Source organism: Dromaius novaehollandiae, chromosome 28, assembly GCF_036370855.1.
Source record: "Dromaius novaehollandiae isolate bDroNov1 chromosome 28, bDroNov1.hap1, whole genome shotgun sequence".
In the NCBI taxonomy this organism is placed as follows: Eukaryota; Metazoa; Chordata; class Aves; order Casuariiformes; family Dromaiidae; genus Dromaius; species Dromaius novaehollandiae.
This window is the reverse complement of record NC_088125.1, coordinates 4,371,606-4,396,473: the sequence shown is the minus strand read 5'-3', so window position 1 is coordinate 4,396,473 and position 24,868 is coordinate 4,371,606. Positions and strand designations below refer to the sequence as shown.

At 44.2% G+C, this 24,868-nt stretch overlaps 1 protein-coding gene across 4 annotated transcripts; it reads right to left on the bottom strand.

Moving 5' to 3' along the window:
• Window positions 1-185: 185 nt before the first annotated feature.
• LARP4 (La ribonucleoprotein 4) lies at window positions 186-22,954 on the bottom strand. Of its 4 annotated transcripts, none has more exons than XM_064498489.1 (16): window positions 22,758-22,954; window positions 17,732-17,879; window positions 15,967-16,125; window positions 14,479-14,554; window positions 13,769-13,905; window positions 13,239-13,342; window positions 12,156-12,266; window positions 11,692-11,745; window positions 10,790-10,999; window positions 10,113-10,216; window positions 6,192-6,425; window positions 5,342-5,390; window positions 4,534-4,692; window positions 3,831-3,952; window positions 3,381-3,549; window positions 186-3,131 (listed from the first exon to the last, which is right to left on the bottom strand). In XM_064498489.1, exons 1-16 carry the CDS (start codon window positions 22,773-22,775, stop codon window positions 2,784-2,786), a joined length of 2,202 nt encoding a protein of 733 aa, XP_064354559.1. In that variant the 5' UTR covers window positions 22,776-22,954; the 3' UTR covers window positions 186-2,783. The 4 variants fall into 4 exon arrangements, with proteins under 4 accessions (XP_064354559.1, XP_064354560.1, XP_064354562.1 ...); XM_064498490.1 differs by having other exon boundaries at window positions 17,732-17,876; XM_064498492.1 differs by lacking the exon at window positions 22,758-22,954 and adding an exon at window positions 22,320-22,336.
• Window positions 22,955-24,868: the final 1,914 nt, after the last annotated feature.

The following is a 24,868-nucleotide window of genomic DNA, read 5'->3' as shown; positions in this document are numbered from 1 at the left end:
GGTTTTCACAGCCTTTATATTTACTTGGTTGTTCCCCCCGACACACAAAAAATTAGAGAGGAAAAAAAAACCCACAGTATAAATGGCAGTGGGGGGAGGGGGAAGAAGGGGAATGCTGTTAAATCCTTGCACGCAAGTATTAAATAAATAATTATGAGTGCCTTAATCTGATAAAAGTTCGAATATGCTGGAAAAAGCCAACAGGTTTACAGATTTATTTGCATACACTGTACAAGAGCCATAATCTGCTGCTGCACACCCAGGACATACAAAAGCATCCTTTCCACGGTCAAGTTTTTCCAATCACCTTACAAGAAAGATTGAACTGTAGTAATTTGTTCACATCTAATAAATGAAAAAGATTACATTTCACAATTGTTAGAAAAAATTCAAATTCTATCTTTCAGCACTACAAGGTTATTTTATGCACTGCACTGAAAGCAGATGCCCGCATGAATTAGCATGCCAACTTTACCGTGGAGGCCGAAGATCAACATCTGTACAAGCCTCTTCCCGAATAACTTTTCCTTTTGAACAGCAACCAGCTTAAGGCAGCTATTAGCATTCCAATACTTATTCAACTTTGCAATGACAGTGCACATCTATCCTAAAATATCTGTGACTATTGTACAGAACAGATTTTTTTTTCCAGTTTGACTGCAGTAATTGTTTATAGACTTTAAAATGATTAAAAATTAACTTTGAAATCATTGCATTTCAGAGCTTTAACACTTTAAATATTTAAACTTCTCTATTACTCCATCAAATGTAGCATTATCCAAATAAATGGAGAAGGGTTTTGTAAGCATCCCTAAACTGTAGATGTGATCAATGATTTTCACTAAATTAAAAAAATTCCCAAACCCAGTACAGGTAGTTTAAAAGTGAGTAATGATTTTTTTTATATATATATATGTGTATATATATAACATGCGTAGAAATGAACAGTTAACTGCATAAATACATTATATTGTGTTATGAATCAAATCAAAGCAATTGCCAAGCTGAATAATAAGTTAGAGAAATGACAACTCTGGCTTTATATATATATTTATAAAAATAGATATGAGTGTTCTCAAAGCAGCTGATAGAGAATGCCTACTGAGTAAGAAGTCGCCAAGGGTTATCTGGCTAAGAAATCAGAAGATGAAAATTTTCACAGTTATTTTAACTGCCACTTACATTCATTCTAATGGCAACACTAGCATATATTACTAAGATGTTTACGGTATATATCACAATTGAGTTTTCCAGTGTTCACAACTTACGACTTTAAATTTGTACACTTGCTATTCACTAAAAAAAGAAAAAAGTAGGTGTGATTCTTACTGCTGGAAGCTACTTTTCCCTAACACTTTATACAGAACTTCGAACCCTGGCATGCTGATTTTGGCAGATTAATGCATTGTATTTTCCTATTTCAGTCATTACAGTAATCACCTTGTAAACTTAACCACTTACTTCACAATAGTGTTGCAAATTTAGTCAGCATAAAGCTAGGCAAGATGCTACCTTTCAAGTAGCTTCTCTGAACATGAGGGTTTTTTGTTTAACTCTTCACCTTTAGTTTTACTTTAAAAGGTTGAAAGAAAAGTCAGTTGCTACTACATCAGCTGTAAACAATGAGTTCCCAGTACGTATAAACCCTGATTTCTAGTATACAGCATCCAATACCCTACTCCAGAACACAAAGATAGGTCAGTATATGGGAAACCTGGCCATGTCTGCAAATTGCTAACTGTTCAAAAAGAGACATCAGTTTAACACTTGGGGGAGAGGGGGCCAGAACTGTGTGCTCAGAGCACCCATCTGCAAGGCAGAATTCCACATCTGCAACTGGAAGTTCAGGCTCTTTACATGTGAAGCTAACATGTACTGCGTAGCCATCCATCAGTCCTGTACCGGGCCTGCCTCGGGAAAACATACCAAGATAAATGCACAAATCTGTAATAAAGAGATTAGAGAAAGTAACAAGCAATAAAAAAAACCCTAAGAAGTTGCCCTCAAAAGGAGGCGGGGAAAAAGGGCAAATTAAAGATTCTGACGTGCTCCCTTCTGCCTCCTTCCAATTATATCTAGAAGACATTTTTTGCTGTCCATGTGCTCTGATCTACAATCCAGTCTCCTGTAAAAACTATAGTTTAAAAAGCTTGCTGAATGAATTATTAGTAAGGTCAAGAGACTATACTTCAAGCTGGAAACACAAAGTTTACTACAGTAGTACATTCAGTTTTTATCATCAGTGACTAAGTCATGACAACAGTATCTGGCTGCACTCATTCAACTCACACGCCGACCAAGCACCTCCGCTGCAGATGTGCTCTGCAATGCAAGGCCATTAATGGCAGACACATCATCCTACAAGCCAAATGTTAAATAGGTTAAAAAAAGTTCTAATTTTACAGAAATGCTTATTTTTCAAAAAATAATATTCTCTTACCCTCTTCCTCCTACACTGAGGGACATGTTAATTTGTCAATTCATATTTTTCACCTTGTCAAAATGCTAGTTTCACAACCCCAAAACTGATTTCAAGCAGGAAACCCTCTGCAAATTAAAAACAAAAATACAAAAATTATAATCTCTATTATTTATATTGATTGGAATCCTCCAGCATTTGTGAAATCACTTTTAGAGATGAATTTTGGGACCCTCCACAACTTCCCTACAAGCCACACTCCAGTTCGGTATTCCCCTTCATGAATACTGCTTTCTCACAGTCTCCTTTGCTGCTCATTAGTCCACAGCTCAAATTAAATAGACAATAATTGGCTGGACAAGCATTACTTTGGTGACCGGGGTGGCACGTACTGCTCCTTGCCGATACGTCGAGGTGCTCCCTGAGGCGATGATCTGCGTCCAAATTGGCGCCTCTGTTCCCTGATTTTCCCAGCAGCTCCCCTGGGAGGCCCGTTGCCTCGAAACCCAGAATAATCCTTCATTCGACCTTCAACCTTGTCGTGAGCCTTTTCTGAAGTCTTCTCTGAAGCCTTCTCAGGTGTACCATTTTCTTCATTTTTGGCAGGGGGAACTACATTGGTGCGAAGCTCCCTAAGAGGCTGAACAGGAACTGGAGGAGGCTCCTTTGGGGGCTTCTGGCAGACTTCAGCGTAACTTAGCTTACGTGGCTCCTTTGGGATCAAGGGTAGAAGAGCAAGGTTTACACAGCAGAACGACCACTCTATGTCCTTCCAGACTATCCTAGGCACAGCAGCAAGGTACAACAGCGAGAACAAGTACAGTGAACTAGTACACCAGAGCCATGGCAAACTGCACAAGAACACCAGGTCTTGAACTGACAAGAGGTCCCAGGTGCTACATTAGCGCGTTGAAGCAAAATCTGCCCATATTCCCTGCCCATTCCCTGCTCTGGACCTTACCTGCATCAACACAGCGGGTGCTGCACTTGCATTGGTAGAAGGTGAAGTGGTATTTGTCCTTGGCAGCTTTGCAGCGCTGGCAGGACAGACAGACACTGGTGGGGAAGTGTGGCTTGTAACATCTTTCTGAGCAGACACTTCTTCTGGCTTGCCATCTGGCTGAACTGTGCTGTTAAATCAAGAACAATTTAACATTAAAACCTACTAATATGAAAGTTATTTTGAGAAGGTATTTTCTTTCTTTCAAGTCCTAGCTACAGGTTTCACAAAATAGGACTGTAAGGCTGTTACGATTTGTGACTTCCACCTAGTGGCCTCTAGAGAAGCTGCCTACCACAAATGGAGAAGGAAGGTTAAATATTATGACTGTCTTCCAGAACACCAGCTAGAACCTTTGCAAGAACATACAGAAGCAAGTTTTAATACTCTTATTTCAAGCAAACTGCATACCTTAACACCACAGCTTCAGTCCGACTTGGTGAACTCACGCTTGTTACAGGCTGTTGGACAGTGCTGTGCATCTGTTCTTCCTGAGCAGAAGCTGGACAGCTAGACAGCAAATCTTTGCTTTCCTGTACAGAAAACATAAGTTGCAAAACATGGAAAGATGGCAGATGTTGAGCAATTTAAGCACATGCCAGTTCAAGACATCTGAGAAGCAAGGTATTTCCAAAGGCTGCTAGAGTCCTGATTGTAACTTCTTTCACAGAGCCTGACCGCTAAAGCACAATTACCCTTTATATGAGCTAAACAAAAATGGGATAAAAATCAAAAAAGTACAGCTACATCACCCGGACTATCAATGCCCAGTCACACCACCTCAAGTGATCAGACTGATCTGAAAACATCCCTCACCTACGCTATGTTCAAACTGTTCCTACTTCAGCAGCCAACACTCCTCATTTGCCTGCTTTATTCCAAAATAGTACCAAATTTACAATAGTGTAACTGCAGAAGCTTCAGCTAAATACCTCCAAGAAGCCAAGGAAATCCATGAACAGAAGGACAGAAAATGTTATTAACAGACATATAATGACATTTGGACTTAAGGCATTCTAATGCACAGCTCTAACAAGCATTGATGCTTTAAGCAGGGGAGGAGAGACAGACAGTACACGCATATTATTTGCATGCACGAAACAAGAGCAAGTACCTTTTCTTTGCAGATTCCTTTAACGATATCAGACATCCTGCTCTCCAGAACAGGCTCTCCTGGTGTTTTTGCTGTGCTGCCAGGCAAAGGTGGGAAATTTGATGCTAGCAAGTCAAACTTTGGTGTCGGAGTCTTTGTTTCTGCTGAAGGCTGAGGCCTCTAGAAAAAGAAAAGGCCTATTAAGAGAGTTGTATCATCTAGCATTGAAAGCACCGAGTGTCAGGAAATTCCCTGGAAACACCGAATCCCCACAGTTTGATCAGGGGACTTAAGGACTGTGTCATTGCTTCAGTAAATCCAAAGCCAACACACTGCAGTTGGTGTCAGCTACAGTGACATTTTTTCCAGAAGAGATCAGTCTAAAACTACTTGGAAATTGTGAATTACCACAAGATCATCTACTCATTATCTGCTTGAATCCTTCCATACTTTCTTTGGCTTACATGGTCTCTTAATACAAGAACCATGCCTGCTACTTGCCTTATTTCACAGCACCTAATCCAGCACAAGATAGATACTGTTGAGACATTCAGCATTTAGTTACCTTAAAAACCTAGCCATGTATGGAGAAGCATATTTCAGTAAGCAGACAGTAACAGCTTTACTCAAAAAAGCTTTCCTGCATCCCAAGATGCAAGGCAAACTCTACAAAGAAAAAACTGAGTTTGTAAACAATTTCTGTCTTTCCACTCACTGAACAGTTGTACACAATCTGTTTTACAGATGGGCACAAGCTTCCATCCTCTGGCACATGAAGCAAGCCCAGGCATTTCATGTGACTCCTTGCAATAGGGGAAGCAGAACTTACTGAAATGCGGTCATCTTCCCGTCTCCTCCGACCTCTGAAAACATTCCTCCTTTAAAGGCAAAAACAAGTCAGTAAGTGCATTCATCTAGCTCTCAAGTATGCACTCATCTGCACAAAGGGGAGCCTGTGGCAGGGATTCTCAGCAGCCTACTGAGATTTCTCAAGCTACAATTCTGGGATGCTCTCCATCTTCAAGGGGCTCAAACCTCTTATGTTCCTGAAGGATAGCCAGTATGGGAAACTGAATCGTTCTTCCCTCTCCTTGAAGGAGGCTACCCTAAAGCACTGCATCTGAGCAAGCATGTTGACGATTTAGACTTTTTACAGACTAGTACTCTATAGCAACAAGCTTATTGATCATATTTCTCATGTCTCTCTGTCTTGGTCAGCAACTTATTTTTAAGCAACAGAAACCTGAATTAACAGACGAAAGATAAAAACAGTTAATCTTCCAACATTTGGGAGCATCAAATTCCCAAACCGAGTACTGGCTTTGCATTTATGGCAATACAAATTCCAATTTTGCTTCATTGGCTGTTTTAATTCTGGGGACAAGTCAGCTAATTATTTTAAAATAAAAATTTCTTGCTATCTTACTGTAAGGTATTTGGCAGCACAACTAATAGATGTATAGTTGAGCAGGAAGCATCCATGCTCCTAGTAGAGTTAAATGTTTATCATTCTCAATATATTTAAATGTCAATTTTCCCTTGCTCACTTGTTTGTAGAAATATGCTTTGTGCCAATGGTTGACGTTCCTTGGCTCACACAAGTCACTTAAGCCTCCAACACACAATGTCACAACTGCGTTGCTATTTTACAGCAGAGAGCAGTACACAGGATTCCTTACCTGCCCCTGCCAATGCTGTAATCTCCATTCTGCTCCATCTGCGTGGTAGGAGAATCCTTCTGGGAATAACCTTGATCTTGGTGCCCTGTTAACGTACTGTTATGTCGTTCCATAACAAAATTCCTTGAGTTGGTTCTGTTCAGTGGTCCTTCCCCCATCGACATCGTACCGACCGCAGCTGGCCCCTCCGCAGCATGTTCCGAGCTGTTAGATGATCGGAAGTGAGGCTTCACACTGCGTAAGGTACAGCAAGAAGCTGTGGTAACTCAAGGCTCTAAAGAACACACTGCAAAACTGTACCACCAACTACAGCTAGTTCGTAGCTGACGAGAGCAGAGGAGATCAGTAAGTACTGGAACTCCATCAGAGAAGTATTATTTCCTACATACATTTGTAGGATGTCAGAAACTGAAACAAAATTGTTCTTCCTTACCTTCATCTACTCCTTTCATTCTAGTTCTCTTGCAATCCCCCACCCCAAGTGTGGCCATTAAAAGAAAACATCAAGACCATGGCCTGACAGATACTAAAGAAAAAATATAGGGGCAGGAATTGTCTCGGCAGAAACCCCGAGAGGGATTCTTCAGTTGTCTAGGCTTGGAGCATGGGCAGGAGGTGCTTGAAAGTTTTCTGGAGAACTGAGCAATGCCTGAGGAACAGGCTGATCTGGCATCAGCACAGAGTTCAACTGGAACAAGAAGCCAGGAGCAGACAAGGACTGAGCCGGCTGGAGAGAGCAGGGCAGATACGGCTAGGACAGCTGAGAGCTCATTTCTCCAAGAGCTTGAAAAGCCAGAATCTTCATCTCACTGTTCCCGTTATCAAACGCCTGCAACATTGACTTTGCAGTCTGCGATACCCCAGACATTTTACCCAGTTATTGATTATTCAGCATCAAAGCATTCAAAGCACAATTTTCTTTGAACTGAGATGCAGCTGCACATGTTCAGTGGCTCTGCGAGATAAGGCTCAGGTCTCAAACAGAGAATTGCCCAGAAAACACTCACCTACCATGGCACGGAACAGTGGCAAGGAGGAAACCCACCTTTCCAGAGTGGCATTCAGATGCCTTACGCATTAGGCTATTTTCCACTTCTGCAACTCACTGTCTTTCCAACTCAGCACCAACTAGTTTCAGCAAATGAGGCAGGGATCTTGAACTATATACTTCTCATGTGATCAGCCCTGCATAGCTCATAACTTAAGGACAGAAGGAGGATTTTGCATGTTTACAGTATGTTATTGTAGGAGCGTTTAAAAGTAATGCAATCAAGGAGTAAGTTCTCCCTCTGCCAGTCAAACTGCGATACCTGTCTGGAAGGAAAGGTTAACGTCGCTATATGATCTCCTACAGAGCAATCAAGGACTTGACTCCAGGCTGAAAGAGGGCCCTTTAATTTAACAGCCTGCAAATCATGCAACTTCTGGTTTCTTTGGGCCGAGGGAATATTGAAGGGCATGTTGCGGACGCCATGGATTCTAGACTGGCTAACAGAAAGGTAGTTTCCTTCCAGCTCCCACTTGGCCAGAGAACTTAAAGTTGGGAGGAAAAGAAAGCAACGCAGGAGAATTTAATGAATGACAGCAAGTTATCATTTGCCAGCACTGGACTACTGAATCAGAAAAGCAATAAGCGATCTGGTCATAACAGCACAAGATTCTTCCCTTTGCTCTGCCGTTCTCCCACAGTATTTTAAATCAACTCCATGACTGATAGGCTTCTCCACAGCCTTGCAATTAACATCCAGAAGCTTTTCAGCATTTTAGTGTCCACTGAACAAGTGGAAAATATTTCACCTGACTTAATAGCCCAATTCCAAGTGTTCAAATTCATCTGCTCTGTCAAATACATTTTCAGTTATCTTTTAAATGACTGGATAGAAAAATATCAATTTAACCAATATTAGCACTGAGGATCTTCGTCACAAGACACAGCCTTCCATTCCCACAGGCATGTTGCAACAAACGAGGACAAAATAAACATGACCAGCTTAAACAAATGTTTGTTTTTAAAGACAAAAAACAATATTTAACTAGTGACTGCCTGTATGACAAAATAAATTGAGTTTAACGGGCCAGGGGACAAAGCTACAAGCAGCAGCATCACCTTTATGAAAGAACTCTTCTGCAGTTCAAGAGAAGACATGTTGAACAAAGACTAGTTCATACTTTACAGCTTCAAAAAGCATTAGGAACCAGTTTTCATGCCCAATAAAGTCTTCAATCAGCAATGAGCACAGGGAAGAGGAGATAAGCCAACTGACTTCTCCCAAGTTTCTCTGACTTGCGCAGTCCACTCTTAAAATGGAAAAGATGTGTAAGTCATTATTCAGCCCTCAGATCTCATAATCTTACCCATCATTGAGAAGGCCACAATCTCAGCCTGGGCAGAAGAGCAAAGCAGAAAAGAGAGGGAAAGATAAGGAGGAAAAAAGCAGAGAGAACAAGAAATGATGTGAGAGAGTAAAAAGAAGGAAAAGCATAAAGTGCAGGCTGCCCAGACAGTTGACTGTTGGACCTGTCCTCTCTAAGCGCGATACTTGATCATCACTGGGCCAAACCTTCAAGTCTGCACCTCACTATTACCTTACCAGTCTCCCATTTGGGAATAAATCCTGTTGAAGCATAATTAACACCTGCTCCCAGATTCTGAAGCTCTATTACTGCAAAAGCAGAGCTTTGTACTAGCACGAAGGCTGAGCAAGCTTGGCAGGAAGGATAACACAACCCAGACAGAGCAGCAGAACCTGTACACACATGGCCCTGAAGCTATACCTTCAAAGTGACTGAGGTTTTGCAAATTAAAGTCTTAAAATAACCAGGAGGAGTTTTAAAAGCTTAAGATTATTAGGCAGAATGTGATCTATAAGCAGGGAGTGAATGTGTGTGCATTTCGAGATGTTAGTCTTTGGGTACATACAACTCCTGTACAGTTTCAGTATCTGTACTTCTCTAAGATGATCCATATAAAGCTTGTAAAACTCTTCATTGAGGTTTGAGCACAACTTAAGGCAAAAAAAAAAAAAAAAAACACTTTTAAAGGACCTTAGTTAGGTGCTGCACAGCTGTAACTGAATCGATTGCCCAGTCTTCTGAGCACAGCTGTACTACCATTCTCAGAGCCCTGTATTAAGGCTCCACCGAGTCACTGCAGACCTAACTTCCAAGTTCACCTTTTGCCAACAGCCACAAACCTTAACTGCATCACAAAAACATTAATCGTACTGGCAGTTGTCAACTGACTTCTCAAACAGGATAAAAACCTAGTCCTACGCTATCAGCCCACATGCTGAATACAGTAAAAGAACTTGCAAATAAAACAATTTCCACCCACGCAAACAGATTACTACTCCATTGTATTTACAGAGCACTGTTCCAGCAAATACAAAGCTGTTTCCTCCTCTCCGATGTTTATATCTGAGCTGAGTCCTTACAGTTATCTGGAAAGATGGCAATATAGCAAATAAATCACTAACAGACTCAGCATCAAGCAGTTTTAGCACACACAAGCCAAGGCATGCAACTCTCAGCTGTATAAACTGAGTGGCTCTCTACAAAACTACTCACACATCAGGAAAAGCTCAAGTTTGTTTTGCAGCAGTTTACAACCCGTATATAACAAACAATTATAAGTACTACCTTAAGAGGAAGTTATTTACGTGTTTGCTGAAATTCCTCCGAGGTTTTTAGAGGAGATACCTTTGCTCTCTCCAGCACATATGTCCATTATTTTGGGATCTCAAACTGCCGACTTTATCTTTTTTAATCAAGTAGAGTTGAAAAATGCCATGTGTATTTGATAAACAAAGCAAGTAACCTAGTCCCGTTATGAGGCACTGCACTTTACAAGCGCAAGGAACACTTAAGGATCTGAATACTGTAAATTCTCAGAGAGCAAAGCAACTGACAGAACTATCTTACCGATTTCTATGGAATGGGCGACCTATACTCAAAGAAGCAGCATTTGTTTTATATGATCCTGGTGTATTAAAGCCATTCATAAATCCACCGTTAGGAAAGGGGGCCTGCAACAGACAGAACAGTCTCAATGGCTGAACTAAAAAGAGAAATGTTTGCAGTTATATGAGATCAGGTTCAGCAGTTATTCATCCACTCTGTTTATACTTTTACATTGGGCTACCATATCCAGTATATTGTAATCTCACTAGTTTAAAAAAAGCCCCACCAGGTTAGCAGTCTGCAAATCTACTTTAGTCTCAGAGTCCTCTGGTTCCAGAAAAAGCTACAAAGCTCTTCCAGTAACATGAGTTACTAGATAACAGATAAATGGAGTTTCACACCAAAATTCCTTGAAATAAACTGCAGCCAATGGCAAGCCACATGGCTCCTTTGACAGTCTTGCATTATTAGGTCCATGACATCAACTGAAGGGAAGTACGATAAAACAGAAGCAGAGGGATCTGACTAGAAAATCTGTGCATCCTGCAGCCAAAACACCCGCCACCACATTGTTTTGTTATCCAAATTATTATTTGTGTTTTGGGCTAGCTGTTGATCTGTGATCTCAGGCCTGAGTCCTAGTCAGCAGATTCTTAAAACCTTCCCCTCATTTTCCCCGATTAGCAGCTGTTACTTACCAGTGGTGTTTCGAAGTAAGGTGCAGGGTTTGGAGACCATGTCTGAGGCACAATGCTGTAAATAGAGTACTGCTGAGGACTATATACAGGCTGCATAAACAGTGGTGAGGCAAACTGTGCTTGTGTTTGAACAGGCTGAGTATAGACACTAGAATCCACTACCCGGTAACCATTCTTAGCAAAAAATGTGTTGATGGCTTTTATCCTCGCCTGCAAGAGATGAAATGATATTACATACATTACCTGGGAGAAGAGAAGAAGCAGAACTTGCAACTTTTCTTGCCTACTGAAATTATAACAGAAGGAGTGGGGTAAATTACTGCTTACAAATAGAAACTGTTATAAAAATCAGTCCAGATCACATTCTTAAAATACGCTAAAGGGAAGGATGCACACGCTGCTTTAGCCAGAGAATCTCTCAAGTTTTCAAAATAAACGGTGCTTTCTATAGCAGTGACTGTCCAGACTCCAACTTGAACAATTTTACAAAGAAAAAGCCAGATTTCAGTCTCCAGCAGATGCTATTCATTTGACTAGCTGTCCTCTTCCAATACCAGCCTGCTTCAGCATTATTTATGGAGCAGCTAACTCAAGCTAGACACTCATGACAGCAGGAATCCCTCTCCTGAGGTCTGCAGAGAAAGACCCAGATTTGGGGGGAAATGAAGGAGGGAGGATGAAACAAATTCAGTTCACACCTCATGAGAAACAGCCCTGTGAATAACAAGCAGCCACTGAACTGTAATTTTTCAAAGCCATATATGACCTCATTCAAGTTAACCTATAAGGCAAGTGTCATGACCTATCCCATGGCTATTCTTTACTTTTTTCCATAAATTCACAATGTTATTCGAATAACAATGTTTTATTCTGAAATCTCTCACCATATAAAACAGTCTTACCATTACTGGCTTGCCCTGAAAGGTTTTCACTTCTTCCCTTAAGTATTTAAATGCCTGCATATACAAAGAAAAAGATAACCATTAGAACACGTTGATAAAATAATACTTAAAGGATATTACATGACTTAACATGAAATCCTAGCCATGTGCTTCCCTGTTAGGCCAACTAAATTCACTAACTCTTCAAATTCAGCATATCAGATGTCAGTTCCTCACGTACTCAGTGCCTGGGTGCTGTAATTTCATTATTACAGAGGCAAGAGTCAGACAAAGGAATTATAACCCTAGTCTCCCAGCTTTTCTTCTGTATCAACTACAATGTGCCAATAACTTCTTAAAATACCAAAAGGAGGATCAGTAAATAAACTAACATCTTAGCTGCGAGCAGCACACACCATTCTCCCGAGCAGGGGAAGCATTATTAACGGGACTGGGATGTCAGTAAGAGTTGAAAGCAGCCTTACCTGTTGCGCATCTGTATCTGACTGGAATGTAACGTACCAGTTGTTGTTGTGAGCAAACTCACAGCTTATCACTTTGGGGCAGTTTTCATTTTTAAACAGAGCCTTAACCTCCTGAGGGAGAGAGAAACTCAGTTAGTCCAGGGGACCTAGTCCAAGCTCTAAGCCGCAAGTTGAACACTAAGCCAGCAAACTCAGCTACAAGTTCCTCTTGCCTGGGTACACGCTCACCCCTTCACAGAGTTACCAAACACCAAATTGTACTTTACCGGTTCCCAAATTCAAGAATATTAGCCCAGCATACTGAGTCCTCAAAGTTAAAAGCAGCAGGCATACCCAGTAAGAAAAGTAAGACTACAGAGTAGAATTGGTGGTATTTAATATTAAAGAGGTAGCAAAAACATGCCTTTAGATCGGGAGAGCCATCTAGACAGGACTGACTAAGGAATACTACCAAAGCACTACCAAACTCGATAACTTTGCAATAATCAAAGTTTAAAGAGGGAGCAAATCAGCTGTTCAGCATTTGCATTAAAAGTACTTATTAAAAATGCTAGTAGACAAACACCCTGTGTTACAACTTTAGAAAACAAAGAACTAAACAATTCTGTTAGCCAAATGTCAGTAGGAATTTTATTATCCCCTCTCCTCTGAACATAATGAGCTCAGCTCACACTGGGTCACAATGAATGAGAAATGTTTAATAATGTTTGTAGCTGCCAAAACAACCGTCTGACTTCAAGTAAAGTTACTGCTGTGACAAAAATTCAGCCTGAATTCCAAGCTATGCCCTGGACTGATTTTATTTTTGGATCTGAAAAGAAACCAGTTCAAGCTCCCTTCCAAAAAAGCCTTGGTAGCTCAAGTTTCTATGGAAAAACTTATGTAAGAGCATTTTAATGTATTAGTAAAATAATGGAAAGGGGCAACAACAAGTTTTTGGTTTGGCTTTTTTGATGTTACACCAAGGCAGCAAAAAAATCACTTCAATGGTTTACAAAAAAATATCAGAGTTGAATTAAATTAAACACCAGTCGACCTTTAAAGCAACACTTGCTGTTTCAAGCAGCGCGTTTTTCTTTTTACCTCTATAGGTGTTGTTTCAGGGATCTCACGAAGAATAATAATACATCGTTTGTGGTTTGGTCTTACTTTCTCCCCTCTCTCATCCACTTGTACCATAGGAGAAGCTAAAATTAAAATACAAAACTTGGCTTAACATTGAACATTGTATACTGTAAAAGCTCTCAGCAGTACTAGACTCCTCATATCCAATTTGTAACAAAGTACTTTGACAAACTGCTAAACAAAACAGATTTCCTGAATTCAGAGTAAAAGGACTGTTTTATCAGCAGTATTCTGTTAGAGCTTCAGTACATTTTAGTTACTTGTCTGAGGCTGCCTCCATCCACAGTTCAGGTATCTAAAAAGCTCAGTCCCAAATTAAATTGAGTCTAGAACAGCCACTTATGAACAACCATCATTTGGAGGAAAAGGTTCCCTTCACCATTTTCTTAGAACAATATGCCATAACCAGCTAAGATACTGACATACTTCTCTAAAGCAAGCAAGGGTTTTTTGTTCTCCTAATATAGACATCAAACACCCAGACTTACATCTCAAAACTTCAAGAATAAGATCCATATCAGTTGTCAGCTTCTTAATACCTTCCATGTTGGCAATTGTCCATATTGGAACAAACTGATCACTATCCATTTGAGACATCAGATAGAGATCCTTCGAGAGATTCTCACTAGAAACACAGAAATGCAGCCCTTGAGACAAACCCTGGACTTTATTAACAGAAGTCTTATAACAAAAGGACAACTACAGGCTTAAATTTTCACTGATAATATTCACAGCTACTCTAGCCAAAATGTACCCAGATTTCCACCCCCAGAGAAAAATCCTAGCAGACAAAGCAGAATGAAGATAATTAAAATTAAAAATAATAAAGACAACCACATTTGGAAAGACATCCTTGGTTATAGTGCTCTGCATGATACTTCGTCTGCAAAGGATCTTGCCAAAGAGATATTTTCTGGTAATACACAGCTAATTATCTCAGCATCCTACAACTGTGAAACACAGAAGTTAAACTGGATTCTCATTAAAGGACAAGACTGTATGGACAAGACTGAGACAGCTGACACCACAAGGTGTCTGCAACAGTTCAGTGAAGCTTGTTTTATATCCCAACCAACTCCTTTCCACAGCTAACTTTATAAATGAAAATGCAAGCGCAGTACATATAGAGCCAAAAAGGAAATATTTGTCAACAACTTTAATAAAGGTTTCATATACAGTTGAATTAACTGTACTATACCGTGAGAAGCAGAATTCGAGTTGTTTTTTTAAACATTCTCTAATGTCTTCTGTGGACACAGCAGAGCTGCCTTCACCTAAAAGTTACATTTACAAAACACCATCAGGTCTCAGTTCCACATTGAGAACACAATGCAAGAAGCAGTTTCATTGCATAATACAAGTATGAATCCTTCTGGATAAGAACAAGAGAAAAAGGCAATTGAGACATTCTTAAACAGCACCATACTGTGCATTCCAGCTTGCGTCAAGCCTGTTGAAGCGATTTAGCTCCCATGGTTTACATGTACTTGCCCAAGTGCTGTGGCTGGCTTAGATCCTCTAAAGTACGCGTTGAATGGAAATTTCAAAGTTTCTACTAGGAATTTACAAGTGATACCTTAACTCAGAAAATATTTACTAAACTGAGAGCCAAGGGCTTGTTTTCTGCAGTGAGGTGAGATGCACATACATGGCTTGTTCTTTTGTTTTCCCAGGTAACCAGAGAGATACCTAACAGGCCTGGTGAGTTAATTACTAACTACACTAATGGCTCATATCTGCACACATATATTTGCTACATTAAGCAGTTTCAAGATGTGTCCACAAAGAACAGAATATCGCTCATTTCTATCAGCACTATCTTGGGAAATACATTGGACTTCACTAACCTAGTTTATAAATTGCACTTAAACTTCCCAAGATCTTCTCCCCATGTTAACAGCGTTAAATCTCAATTTAGAAGTTAAATTGTAGAACAAGAGTGGAATTACACTTTCAGAATTTTAATATACAATAATGATTAAAAAAATGCTGTGCCTGGTTACCTTTCCCAACTTTGCCTCTGCAAAGATAAATTCACTCCAGTTTTGCTAATACAAGAACCACCCAGAATTAATTTTGGGTAGAAAAAGGCTTGCTGATTATATCCCTCCCTCAGAAAAATCAACTTTTTAAAAACCTCCACTTGAGGGAAGTGTGGACTTAGCTACTACTATTCCAGTTGCAAAAATAAGCCTTCTCACAGCTATGTACATTCCCAACACTACCAGAATACAGGTGGAAAAGCATAAACAAGCTAAACCAAGTTCTTTCTAAATAAGAGGGTCACCTGGCCTATACATAAAGACTCACCATACTGAAAGAGACAAAAATCAGTGAGTATCGATATTACAACCCAATGTTTTGGGATTCCCTTGTGACAAGGGCATTAGAAGACAAGGTCTTTCACTTATGGAGTTCCCATGTCTCTCACACAGAACAGATTCACTTCTCATAGGTTTGCCGATAGGAAATGCTTCGCTTAAACACTACAGAAAGGGAGCCTCCTGCTCTGCTGAGTGCCTCACATAGCTGTGTTATTGTTCTCCAAACGCCTGTGCTTTACAAGCAGTTGGACTTTAAAATGTCTAGAGAAAGGCAGATGGCAATCAGAAAGGACAAATATCAACTGCACAAGACTTCACAGAATTAGAGGAATTGACGGTGTTACTGTAACATGAACACTCACCAGAAACTTCATAGATTTGGTATCCGAGATCTTCAGTTGCTAGGACCATTCCATTTGCAGATGCCTCATCCACTACTGTGCCATTTCTTGTAGCCTCACAAGATGGAGAATACATCACTTCATATTGCTTGCAGCTATCCTCTGAAATCTCTATGTTACCTGGCAAAAGAACGCATCATCAACGGAAAGCCTACTATAAGTTTCAGAATATTTTTCGTTTGAAAAGTTTTGGCTACCAACTTTAAAAGAATAAATGCAATAATTGAAAAGCTTATACCTTCAACATCTACTTTGTACTGGGTAGCACTTCCTACCTCTCTATTTTCAGAAAGATCTTCTGGTTTGCACTAGGGTCTCAGCAAGAAGGATAAATAAATAATAGGATCATGAAATTAGAAGATTGCAAAAAGTGGCAGAGGATCTAAAAACAGGCTTACCACCTGATATTTAAAATATTTAAATTAGGTTCCTAAAAAACGAAGTACTTAAATAGCTTACATCACTGAAAGACTTATTCAACACATTACATGATCCTTGTTTATATAAAGGACTCAGGAGCATCAAGTGATTGTTATAAAACCACACAGGGATGACGCTGAAATTGGCCAATCTCTTGTTCGAGACACTTCAGACTTAGTCTTCACCACAGCTGCTTGAAATAGAAACAAGCGTAATTTCAGTTTAATCCGACAGAGTCAGGCAAGATAGATTATGCAGAATCAACTATGCTCTACTAGATCTTTTCCACACTAATGACTAATCCACTAAAAACGTACTTTTAGAAGTGATACTATTCAAGCACTTACCATGACAGTAGATATTGCTTGAAAGCCATAAAAATGTGTTTGGAGAAATCTCCCTTAACTTTTCAAGCGGTGCAACATTGACATGATTATTTCATATTGTTATGAAGAGACAAATGAGTGTCTCAGCCAGTGCACAAATTCAGTGCTCTCTCAATTTCTCCCAACTTATCAGAAACTCTTCACACAGCCACACAACCTGAACCCTCCCTCCTTGATCCCTAACTTTTCCTAAGCCTTTTTCCAGGGAATCTTCTGCTTCCTACTTTAACAGACTGCCGCTATGTTTCAAATAACCTCAGCTATACAATTTGCTCCATATCAATTCTAAAATGAATAGAGAGCTAAACCACTGGAATCTTTACTTAATTCTGGATGACAGGATTAACCATGTGGTAAGGATGGAAAACAGGGATCGAAACTGAATACAGACTTAAAGCAGCTAACTATAAATGCTTTGCAATTTCTGCTCCTGTACAAATGCCATTGTGCAGCAGTTCTCAGCAGCAGCTCAGTAATCTACCAGGCTTGCAGGTGGCCCTCAGATCTATAATGTTCCTGTTCACGGGGTCAAGAGTATACTAAAGTGCAGCAGTGGTGAAAGACAACCATGAATCCATTCTGCACATTTAGCAACCTGTTTCCCTCTTAGCGCGATACTTGGTCATCATCGGGCCCCTTGAACACTGTTACTCGAGCTCAAGCATAGCTCTGGATACCTCCCTGAATTCCTAAACCAAAGCTCACTACCTGGACATCTAATCTCTATAAACAATTATCTTTCTATCTACTGATTTGTCATATTCATTTATACTCATGACTACACCAGCACTAATAACCTCAAGGACAACAGCATGAGGTTGCATCTCACTGCTAGGCTAAGTCTCAGAGAGAATACCCGGTGCTAACTAGCAAGGAATGCATCATGGCCAGCATTTAAACCCAGGCCTGTGACATCTCACCCTCGGTATGAGTCCCTTGCGCAGCCGCTGTTTCCTGCCATGAGTGCTCAGCGCCATTTGTTGCTGGCACAGCCTCACCGCTCCCTTGGGGTACTTCTTGCCACACTTTCGCGTTAGGGTTTAAGCCAGCACCTTTCGATGTTACCTGCTGAAGAGACCAGAGCACTTTTATTAGAAAAGGAAATCCAGAGATGATTTAGAAGTCAAGCCAGACAATACAGCTGAATTTAGCAACTTCCTGTACAGTTCCACATCTCAAGTTTCCAACCAACTATTAAGCACCAATGTCATTTTTCATTGAGAAACAGGAAAGTCCTCGGTATTTTCCAAGTATTTAGTTTCTACCTCCATTAGAAGCACTGCCTTCAGCCTCTCTTATTGACATCCAGTAGCATCAGCAGAGAAGCTGTGAAGAACTCCAATAACTCATAAGCTTTTAAGGATTTGACTTTCATAATCCTCCAGCCCCCTTTCACCAAAAAGAGAACTTTTCCCTACTGAAGACCTCTTCCTAGAAAGGAAGGTTATAAAAAAGAAAGAAAAAAGCCACATTTCAAGGAGAGTAAACTGACGAGTTACTGAGTTTCATCATGACACCTATCTGAAGAGAATGTCACCTATATCACACCCATACATGACAGCCCACTTCGTTCACAACACTTCCTTGAATTTATAAGGCAAAACCCACTACTCCTAGCTCAAATCTCACACAGAAGCCTAATTCAAGAAGAAGGAAGTTTGGCATTTCAGAGGCTAGCCTCCTAGAGTCTGAAATTAAGGAGTGGCTTACTACCAGGCCTCATACATAAAGCAAAAGGATAAGGAAGCAGTTGCAACAGCTTTAGAGATAATTCCTTTGCCAAGGTCACACCTAGTTCCAAAGCTATTTGCTACAAGGACAAGCCCAAATCCAGTAACAAAAAGCCTACAAACACTGCAGAAGTTCAAGACAATCATGAGGGAGGGCAAAACAGATCACAATATTTGCGTGGCCCTCTTTGGGATGTGAAAACTCCTAGACTCACTGAAACAGCAATGCAGTTTTTCCCCTTTCATGAATATTAGAAGAAAAATATAGCTGGAAAGAGAAAGAAGAACTAGCAGTAACTTAAAGTGAAGGGACACAAGCACATTCCCCTTCTTATTTTTCAGAGTAGTTGCTCCTCAGGAAAACACCTTAGAAGAAAACCCCAGTAGTGTTGCACCCACATAATGATCACAGCCAGCATAGTTCAATTCTCCTGTTGAAGCAGTTCAGCGAATTGAAGACTTGGCCTTGCTCAAGAGCTCTTCACTCCTGTGACACAACGTACCACTCCGCTGGGACACCTGCTCAAGAACCGAAAGCAAACAGATCCCTTTTCCTGAAACAGCCCTTCCATCACGGAAAAAAGACAAGGCGCTTCCAGGAGATGATTCATTGTCCTATGAAAATAAACAGTGTCTCACCATCTTTTGTCTTAGAAGTCAGTGCTCAGCTCAAGCTGAAAGTAACTTTAAGGAATAAGTATGATACACGGCAACGGGCACACGCTAGGGAGGCGACTGCGCCCCTGCAGCACGTGAGCCATCCCGAGGATGGCGGATGATGCTCCTCACTTCACAGCATACTGAATATCGAATGCAGTAACGCAGAAGTCCAGAAATCACAGGTTCATGCAGAAAGTGCTAAGAAACCAACAGATTCAGGCTGACAGAGATGAATGGATCTATTAACACAATGACCACGCCTGAACTATAGTGTGGGCTACTTCCTCTTTGTACCTGAAACACTAAATGAGCTGTAACGCAGCTCCACGAGACCCAGCTCTGATGTCATTCAGCTTAACAGCAAGACCCCGCAGACTCAGAGAATAAAAAAAGTCCCCAATTTTCATAAGTTTTCTGAAAATGGTGTGTTATGATCCAGCAGCAGTGCCATTCAGCTCTAGCAAGTGGCCCTTCAGAAGAGTAGGCCAAAATATCAATTCTTGCTTATTTGACTGCAGCTAACAGACAAATACTGAGCCTCTTTGATTGGCTGCAGAACAATCCTCCCAGCTGCTATCGGGAACTTTCATGATGAGGTTAAAGCTTTACAGAGATACAAAGGTTAGGAACGCTCATGGGTATCCACGAGCTGACAAAGCTGTCCTCTTCGGCAGGGCTTCCGCTTAGTTCACATCACTTTCGGCAAACGTGGATCAGAGCTGCTCCTCCAGAAATTCCTCCAGACCGACTATCAAAACACCAGTCTCCCCTTGAAAGGACAGCAAAGAAACATTTTTTCCTATCGCAAAAGCCTAAATTACATTTAACAGAATCACTTAGGCCAAGAAAAATGAAAATATTCCGAGTTTGTTTTAAGGTATTCTGGTTTCAAATCAAATGCAACAATCGGATCTCCTTTTGACCCGACTGCAGCACATCACGTAAGAACTATTCAGTGCTTGGAGGATCCCAGATAATTCTCAAAACATACATTAACTTTAACGGTTACGAGAGAACTACTTTCCTTGAACACAGAGCGCCTGTTCATTAGCCGACAGGAGCCCTCCAGAACTAGAATGCGGCTCCTTCATCGCTGGGTAGAGCGCACTCATTTGCACGAGCTGCGCCAGATGAAGATGTGTCAGTGCCCCACACTGCTGGCTACGTGCAGCTCTGGGTGCAGGAGGGGGCAATGAGCTCCCCCTCCGCTCCCCGTCACCGAGGCGGCTTCCTCTCTGCCCCGGAGGGTTCGTGGTCCTCCCCGGAGGGGCCGCAAAGGCCGGAGCCCCGGCTGGCCGGCAGCTCTGCCCCCCGCTGCTGCCGTGGAGGGAGACCCCGCTGCGGGGCCTGCAAGGCTTCGCACAACCGTGCTGCGCTGAGTTTTTATGAATTCCTCTTTGCAATCCCAGGATTTCCTGGAAGATATTGATCAGAGAGCGCATCTGAAGCAACAGAAGCAGAAAACGGTCCTCCAGGACTTGTCCAGCTTTAAATGTTTAATGCCACAGTCCTGTACAAACCACGCACTTTTTTTTTTGCCACCAAGAGTGAAACAGGAAGCCTCACACGCGGAAAGAGGGCCAGCAACATCTAGCGCTTCACGCGGGCCTGCTTTTCTCACCAGGAACATCGCTGACAACAATTAGTGCAGGAATTCATCCATCTGAAACGCACGGATTTCAATTTTCCCAGTAAGGTACTAATATAATCACATTACTGAATTAGAAACCCACGTTCAGCTGACCAAACCTCAGAGCAGGCATAGGAAGCCATTAGCACTTTTCAGAACACATTTAATAATACTCCCAGTGCACCTTAATTATCATTAAATGCTAACAATATGCTGGCTCTCGCTGAGAGCAAAAGATAAGATCTACCCTAAAGACTAATGAATGAAAAATAACCTGAGCCTTATACAAATCTCTCACTACACTGAATATCTTCAGCTAAGAAAATATTTAAGGTAAACAGAACTCCGCTGTGCAGGAATCTATTCACAATCAGCTCACACATATATCAGCTGAACATAAAATATGTCACTGACAGATAAAATAACTCAGCTAATCCTCCCAGAAGCATTTCAGGGCTTCAGACACAATCTCGCTCTGTGCAGTGTTTTTCAGACACCCCCAAAGCTCCTAGGATAAGAGGTACCGTCTACTTTAAAGCATTTGACTGCAGCATTTCAGAACACCTCGTTAAGAGCTTAAGTTCCCCGTCCTGGCGGTGAAAAGGCACCTTGAGGAAAGCAAGTCAGGATCGCCCGCAGAAGCTCAAAGTTAAACACCGCCGCTTCCTGAATGAAGATCACAAAACTAACCTGTAACGCTGTCTGTGGAAAAGAAGGACGGAGATCAAACAAAGCAACTGAAAAATCAAGTTGGAGCTCTAAAAGGATTTGCTAAATATTTGGACGCGCGCTGCCTGGCTTCACAGGCTCCCGATCGCTTCGGTTCCATCGAGCAGCCCGAGCCCCGTTCACAAACCGCTGCGTTTCACCCCTGCGGGTCCTGGAAGCCGCCTGGCGCTGCCCCGCGCGGAGGGGACCCGTCCCACAGGCCGAGCACGACTCCGGGCCGCAGGCACCAGGCTGCGGCTCTGCTCAGCTTCGACAGCTCCCCTGCAAAGTTAAACGCCACGAAACTAGAGTCCTCACGCTCATTGTTCCAGGGTTACATCGCGTTTTATTCTCTCCGCGCGAGTCAGACAGGATTCATGTCAGAACTGAGGTGATCAGCTCGAAAAATTGAAAGTGTAAATAAAACAGGTTGGGAAGCAGGTTCTCAATTGCGGTGTGTATTTAGGTATCCGTGTGAGAGACCTCCAGGGCGCCCCGGAGGCCGAGCTGCCCCTCGGCTGCTCCCCGAAGCCGATCCGGAGCGGGGCCGCCCGCCCCCGCGCCCTTTCTGGGCAAAACTCACTGCGAAGTTCGACGGCGCCACGTTCGCCCAGCGAAGACCGAAACCGCCTCGCACCGGCTTCCGCGAAACGCAGGAAAACCCGCGCCGAGCCCCGGCGGGGCCGCGCCGCCGCGTCCCCGGTGACCTCCCCGCGGGGCGCCCGCCCCCGCCGCCCGCCGGTAAATCGCCGTCCCCCGCGGCGCCACGAGGGAACTAACCCGCTCGGCGCGGAGGCCCCGCACAGGCCGCGCCGCCCCCGCCGGGGGCCCGGGCTCGGCCCGCCGGCAGCACCGGGGCCGCCGCGCGTCGGGCGCCGCCCGGCTGCGCCCCGGGGGAGCCGCCCGGCGCCGAGCGGGGCCGCCCTCGGGCCGCGCCGCCGTAACCTTCAGGCCAGGCCGCGGCGCGGCGGCTCCCCCGGAAGGTCACGGCGGTGCCTTTCACCCGCCGCCGCCCCCGCGCCGAGGCGCCGCCGCCGGCGGAACCTTCCAGAGCGCCGGGCGCCCCCCTTGCCGCCCCCCCCCTCCGCCGGGCCCGCGGCCGCCGCCGCCGCCCCCGGATTTGCTGTGTCAGCCCGTCCCCTCCCCCGCCGCCGCCCGCCCGCGCGGCGTGCGCGGCCTGCCGCCACATGGCCCGGCCCCGCCGCGCCGCGCCCTCACCTCCACGAACAGCAGCATCCTGCCGCCCGCGCCGAGGCCGGCGGGCCCGGGACCCGCGCCGCGCTCCCCGCTGCCCGGCGGCGGCCGCGCCAGCGCCAGCGATAAGGACACTCGGGCTCCGCCTCCGGCTCCGCCGCCAGGGCCCGGCCCCCCGCCGCCCGCCCGCCGCCTCTTCCGGGGCACGCCGAGCGCTTCCGGGCCGCGCGGGCCGGCCGGCTTCCGGCGGAGGGGGGGGAGGCGGTGGGGCGGCGCGAACCATTGCGCGAGGCAGGAGGGGGAGGAGCCGCCCCCTCCCCATCCCCCTCCCCCCGGCGGCGGGAATGGGCTGCGCCGGCCGCCGCGCGCGCCCGCGGGCGCCCTGACAGAAACGGCCGCTAACGGCTGCGCGCGACCGTTAACGGCTGCGCGCGGCGGCTGCCGCGGGCGGGGAGTTCCAGTCGCAACGGGGACGCGCACATCCCTGAGGAGGACTGTATACATATACACATACATACATATACACATACATACATATACACATATATACATACATACATGCATATATACATACATATATATATATTTCTTTTTTTTCCCCGAAGATCCCCACGCTCTCTGCAGATCGAAGGCAGCAGCCTCAGGCGGGGGGGGGGGGGGGCGGCCTGTAGGTGTCAGTGTTGAACAGCGCAAGAGCCAGTGTCGCCCGGGACTGAACGCGGCGTGTCCCGCACCGGGCCTGTCCCTGCCGCCGCCCCGCCCTTGCTGCGCACAGGCCCCTCGGTGGCCTTTCCGTGGTTAAAGCGAGTGGGTGAACCGAGGACACGGAAATTAACGGAGGGAAGGACCGGTGCGAGCCGTGCGGGACGGGATGGGCCCCGGGCAGCCCCGGCAGCGCGCCTTCCCGTGCCGGCTTCACAGACCGCGCGTCCGGACGGGGAAGGGGCCAAGCTGCCAGGGCTGCCACCGCCGGGGACGGGGTGGGGGGACGCCGGGAACGGGAGGGAAACCTCGGCTGCGGCCAGAGATGTCGCAGGACGCAGGATTTCCTCCAGACGGTTCCAATATAGAAAGGGCACAAATCCACTGAGGTCTTGCAGTAGCTTTGTGGATCTGGGCCAAACAGCGTCAAATCAGCTCGTCTGCACGGGAGGGACTCAGCAGAGCCCACGGGAACGTGGGTCTTTAATTCCAGGCATCACGCGTTTCACGTTAGCACTGCAGGGCCATCGTATCTGAAATGAAAGCACCAGACTGACAGATGAAGGACCAGATCTCACCTGCTGATAGCGTCAGGCCCAGGGGAACCGCAGACAGCTCGCGCGGGCCTCGGCCCACTGGCGTTACGCGGGGCCGCGTGGGCTGCAGCGGAGCGGTGCCCCGAAGGGGATCCCCGCCGGGGAAAAACACCTTGACACCACTTTGCTTTAGCACAACGGGGAAAGGACGTGGAAAGATTCCACAGAAATTATGCAGCAAATTTAAGAGCCTGAGGGTTGTTTGGGGATTTTAGATGATCAAGAAATACGCTGCTAAAGAAACAACACATTTTGTAGTGGGTTTGGCTCGGGTGAAGGATACAGTTTTGCAGCCTTCAAGGCTCAAGATACTTGTCAGGACAATGCTCCTACACTCTGCCGCCTGCATAGCAAGGTAACCCGGACCCTGCTTAACAATATTACCTGCAATTATGGTCTAGCAAATGGAGGTGTTTAAGTTACAGCCAGTGAAGTAATCAAGGTCTATCCACGAGATTAGAAACTGCAGCACAAGCTGTACGATAAGTTGATGGTCCAGCTGGCAGATTTTGCGGGAGTTTCACTGAGCAGCATCTCCAAGATGTGCACATAAGAATGAAAGAAAAGCAAATTAAAGTGAAAGAATAAATAACTTGGAGCAAAATAAATGGGAAGTGGCTGACTGCAGTCTGTGGAATCAGTGTGGCGCCCTTCCTTCCGCCCTGTCGATGCCGGGGCCCTCTGAATATAAACTGCCAGGGACAGCATGCGAGCAAACCATTTTCAGAGCCTTATTTATTTATGACATGTAGAGAGACCTTGTTTCTGGTAGTTACAGTACAGAATTGCGAACCTGTTCCTCATTCTCATTTACTTCATCTACCAGATGTAATAAGA

Excerpts from the sequence above, each read along its gene's own strand:
- LARP4 (XM_064498489.1), bottom strand. Across the intron at positions 16,126-17,731 it reads GCAAGGGACTCATACCGAGG|GTAACATAGAGATTTCAGAG; the intron begins GTGAGATGTCAC and ends TTCTTTTGCCAG. Across the intron at positions 11,746-12,155 it reads CAGATACAGATGCGCAACAG|GCATTTAAATACTTAAGGGA; the intron begins GTAAGGCTGCTT and ends TTGTATATGCAG.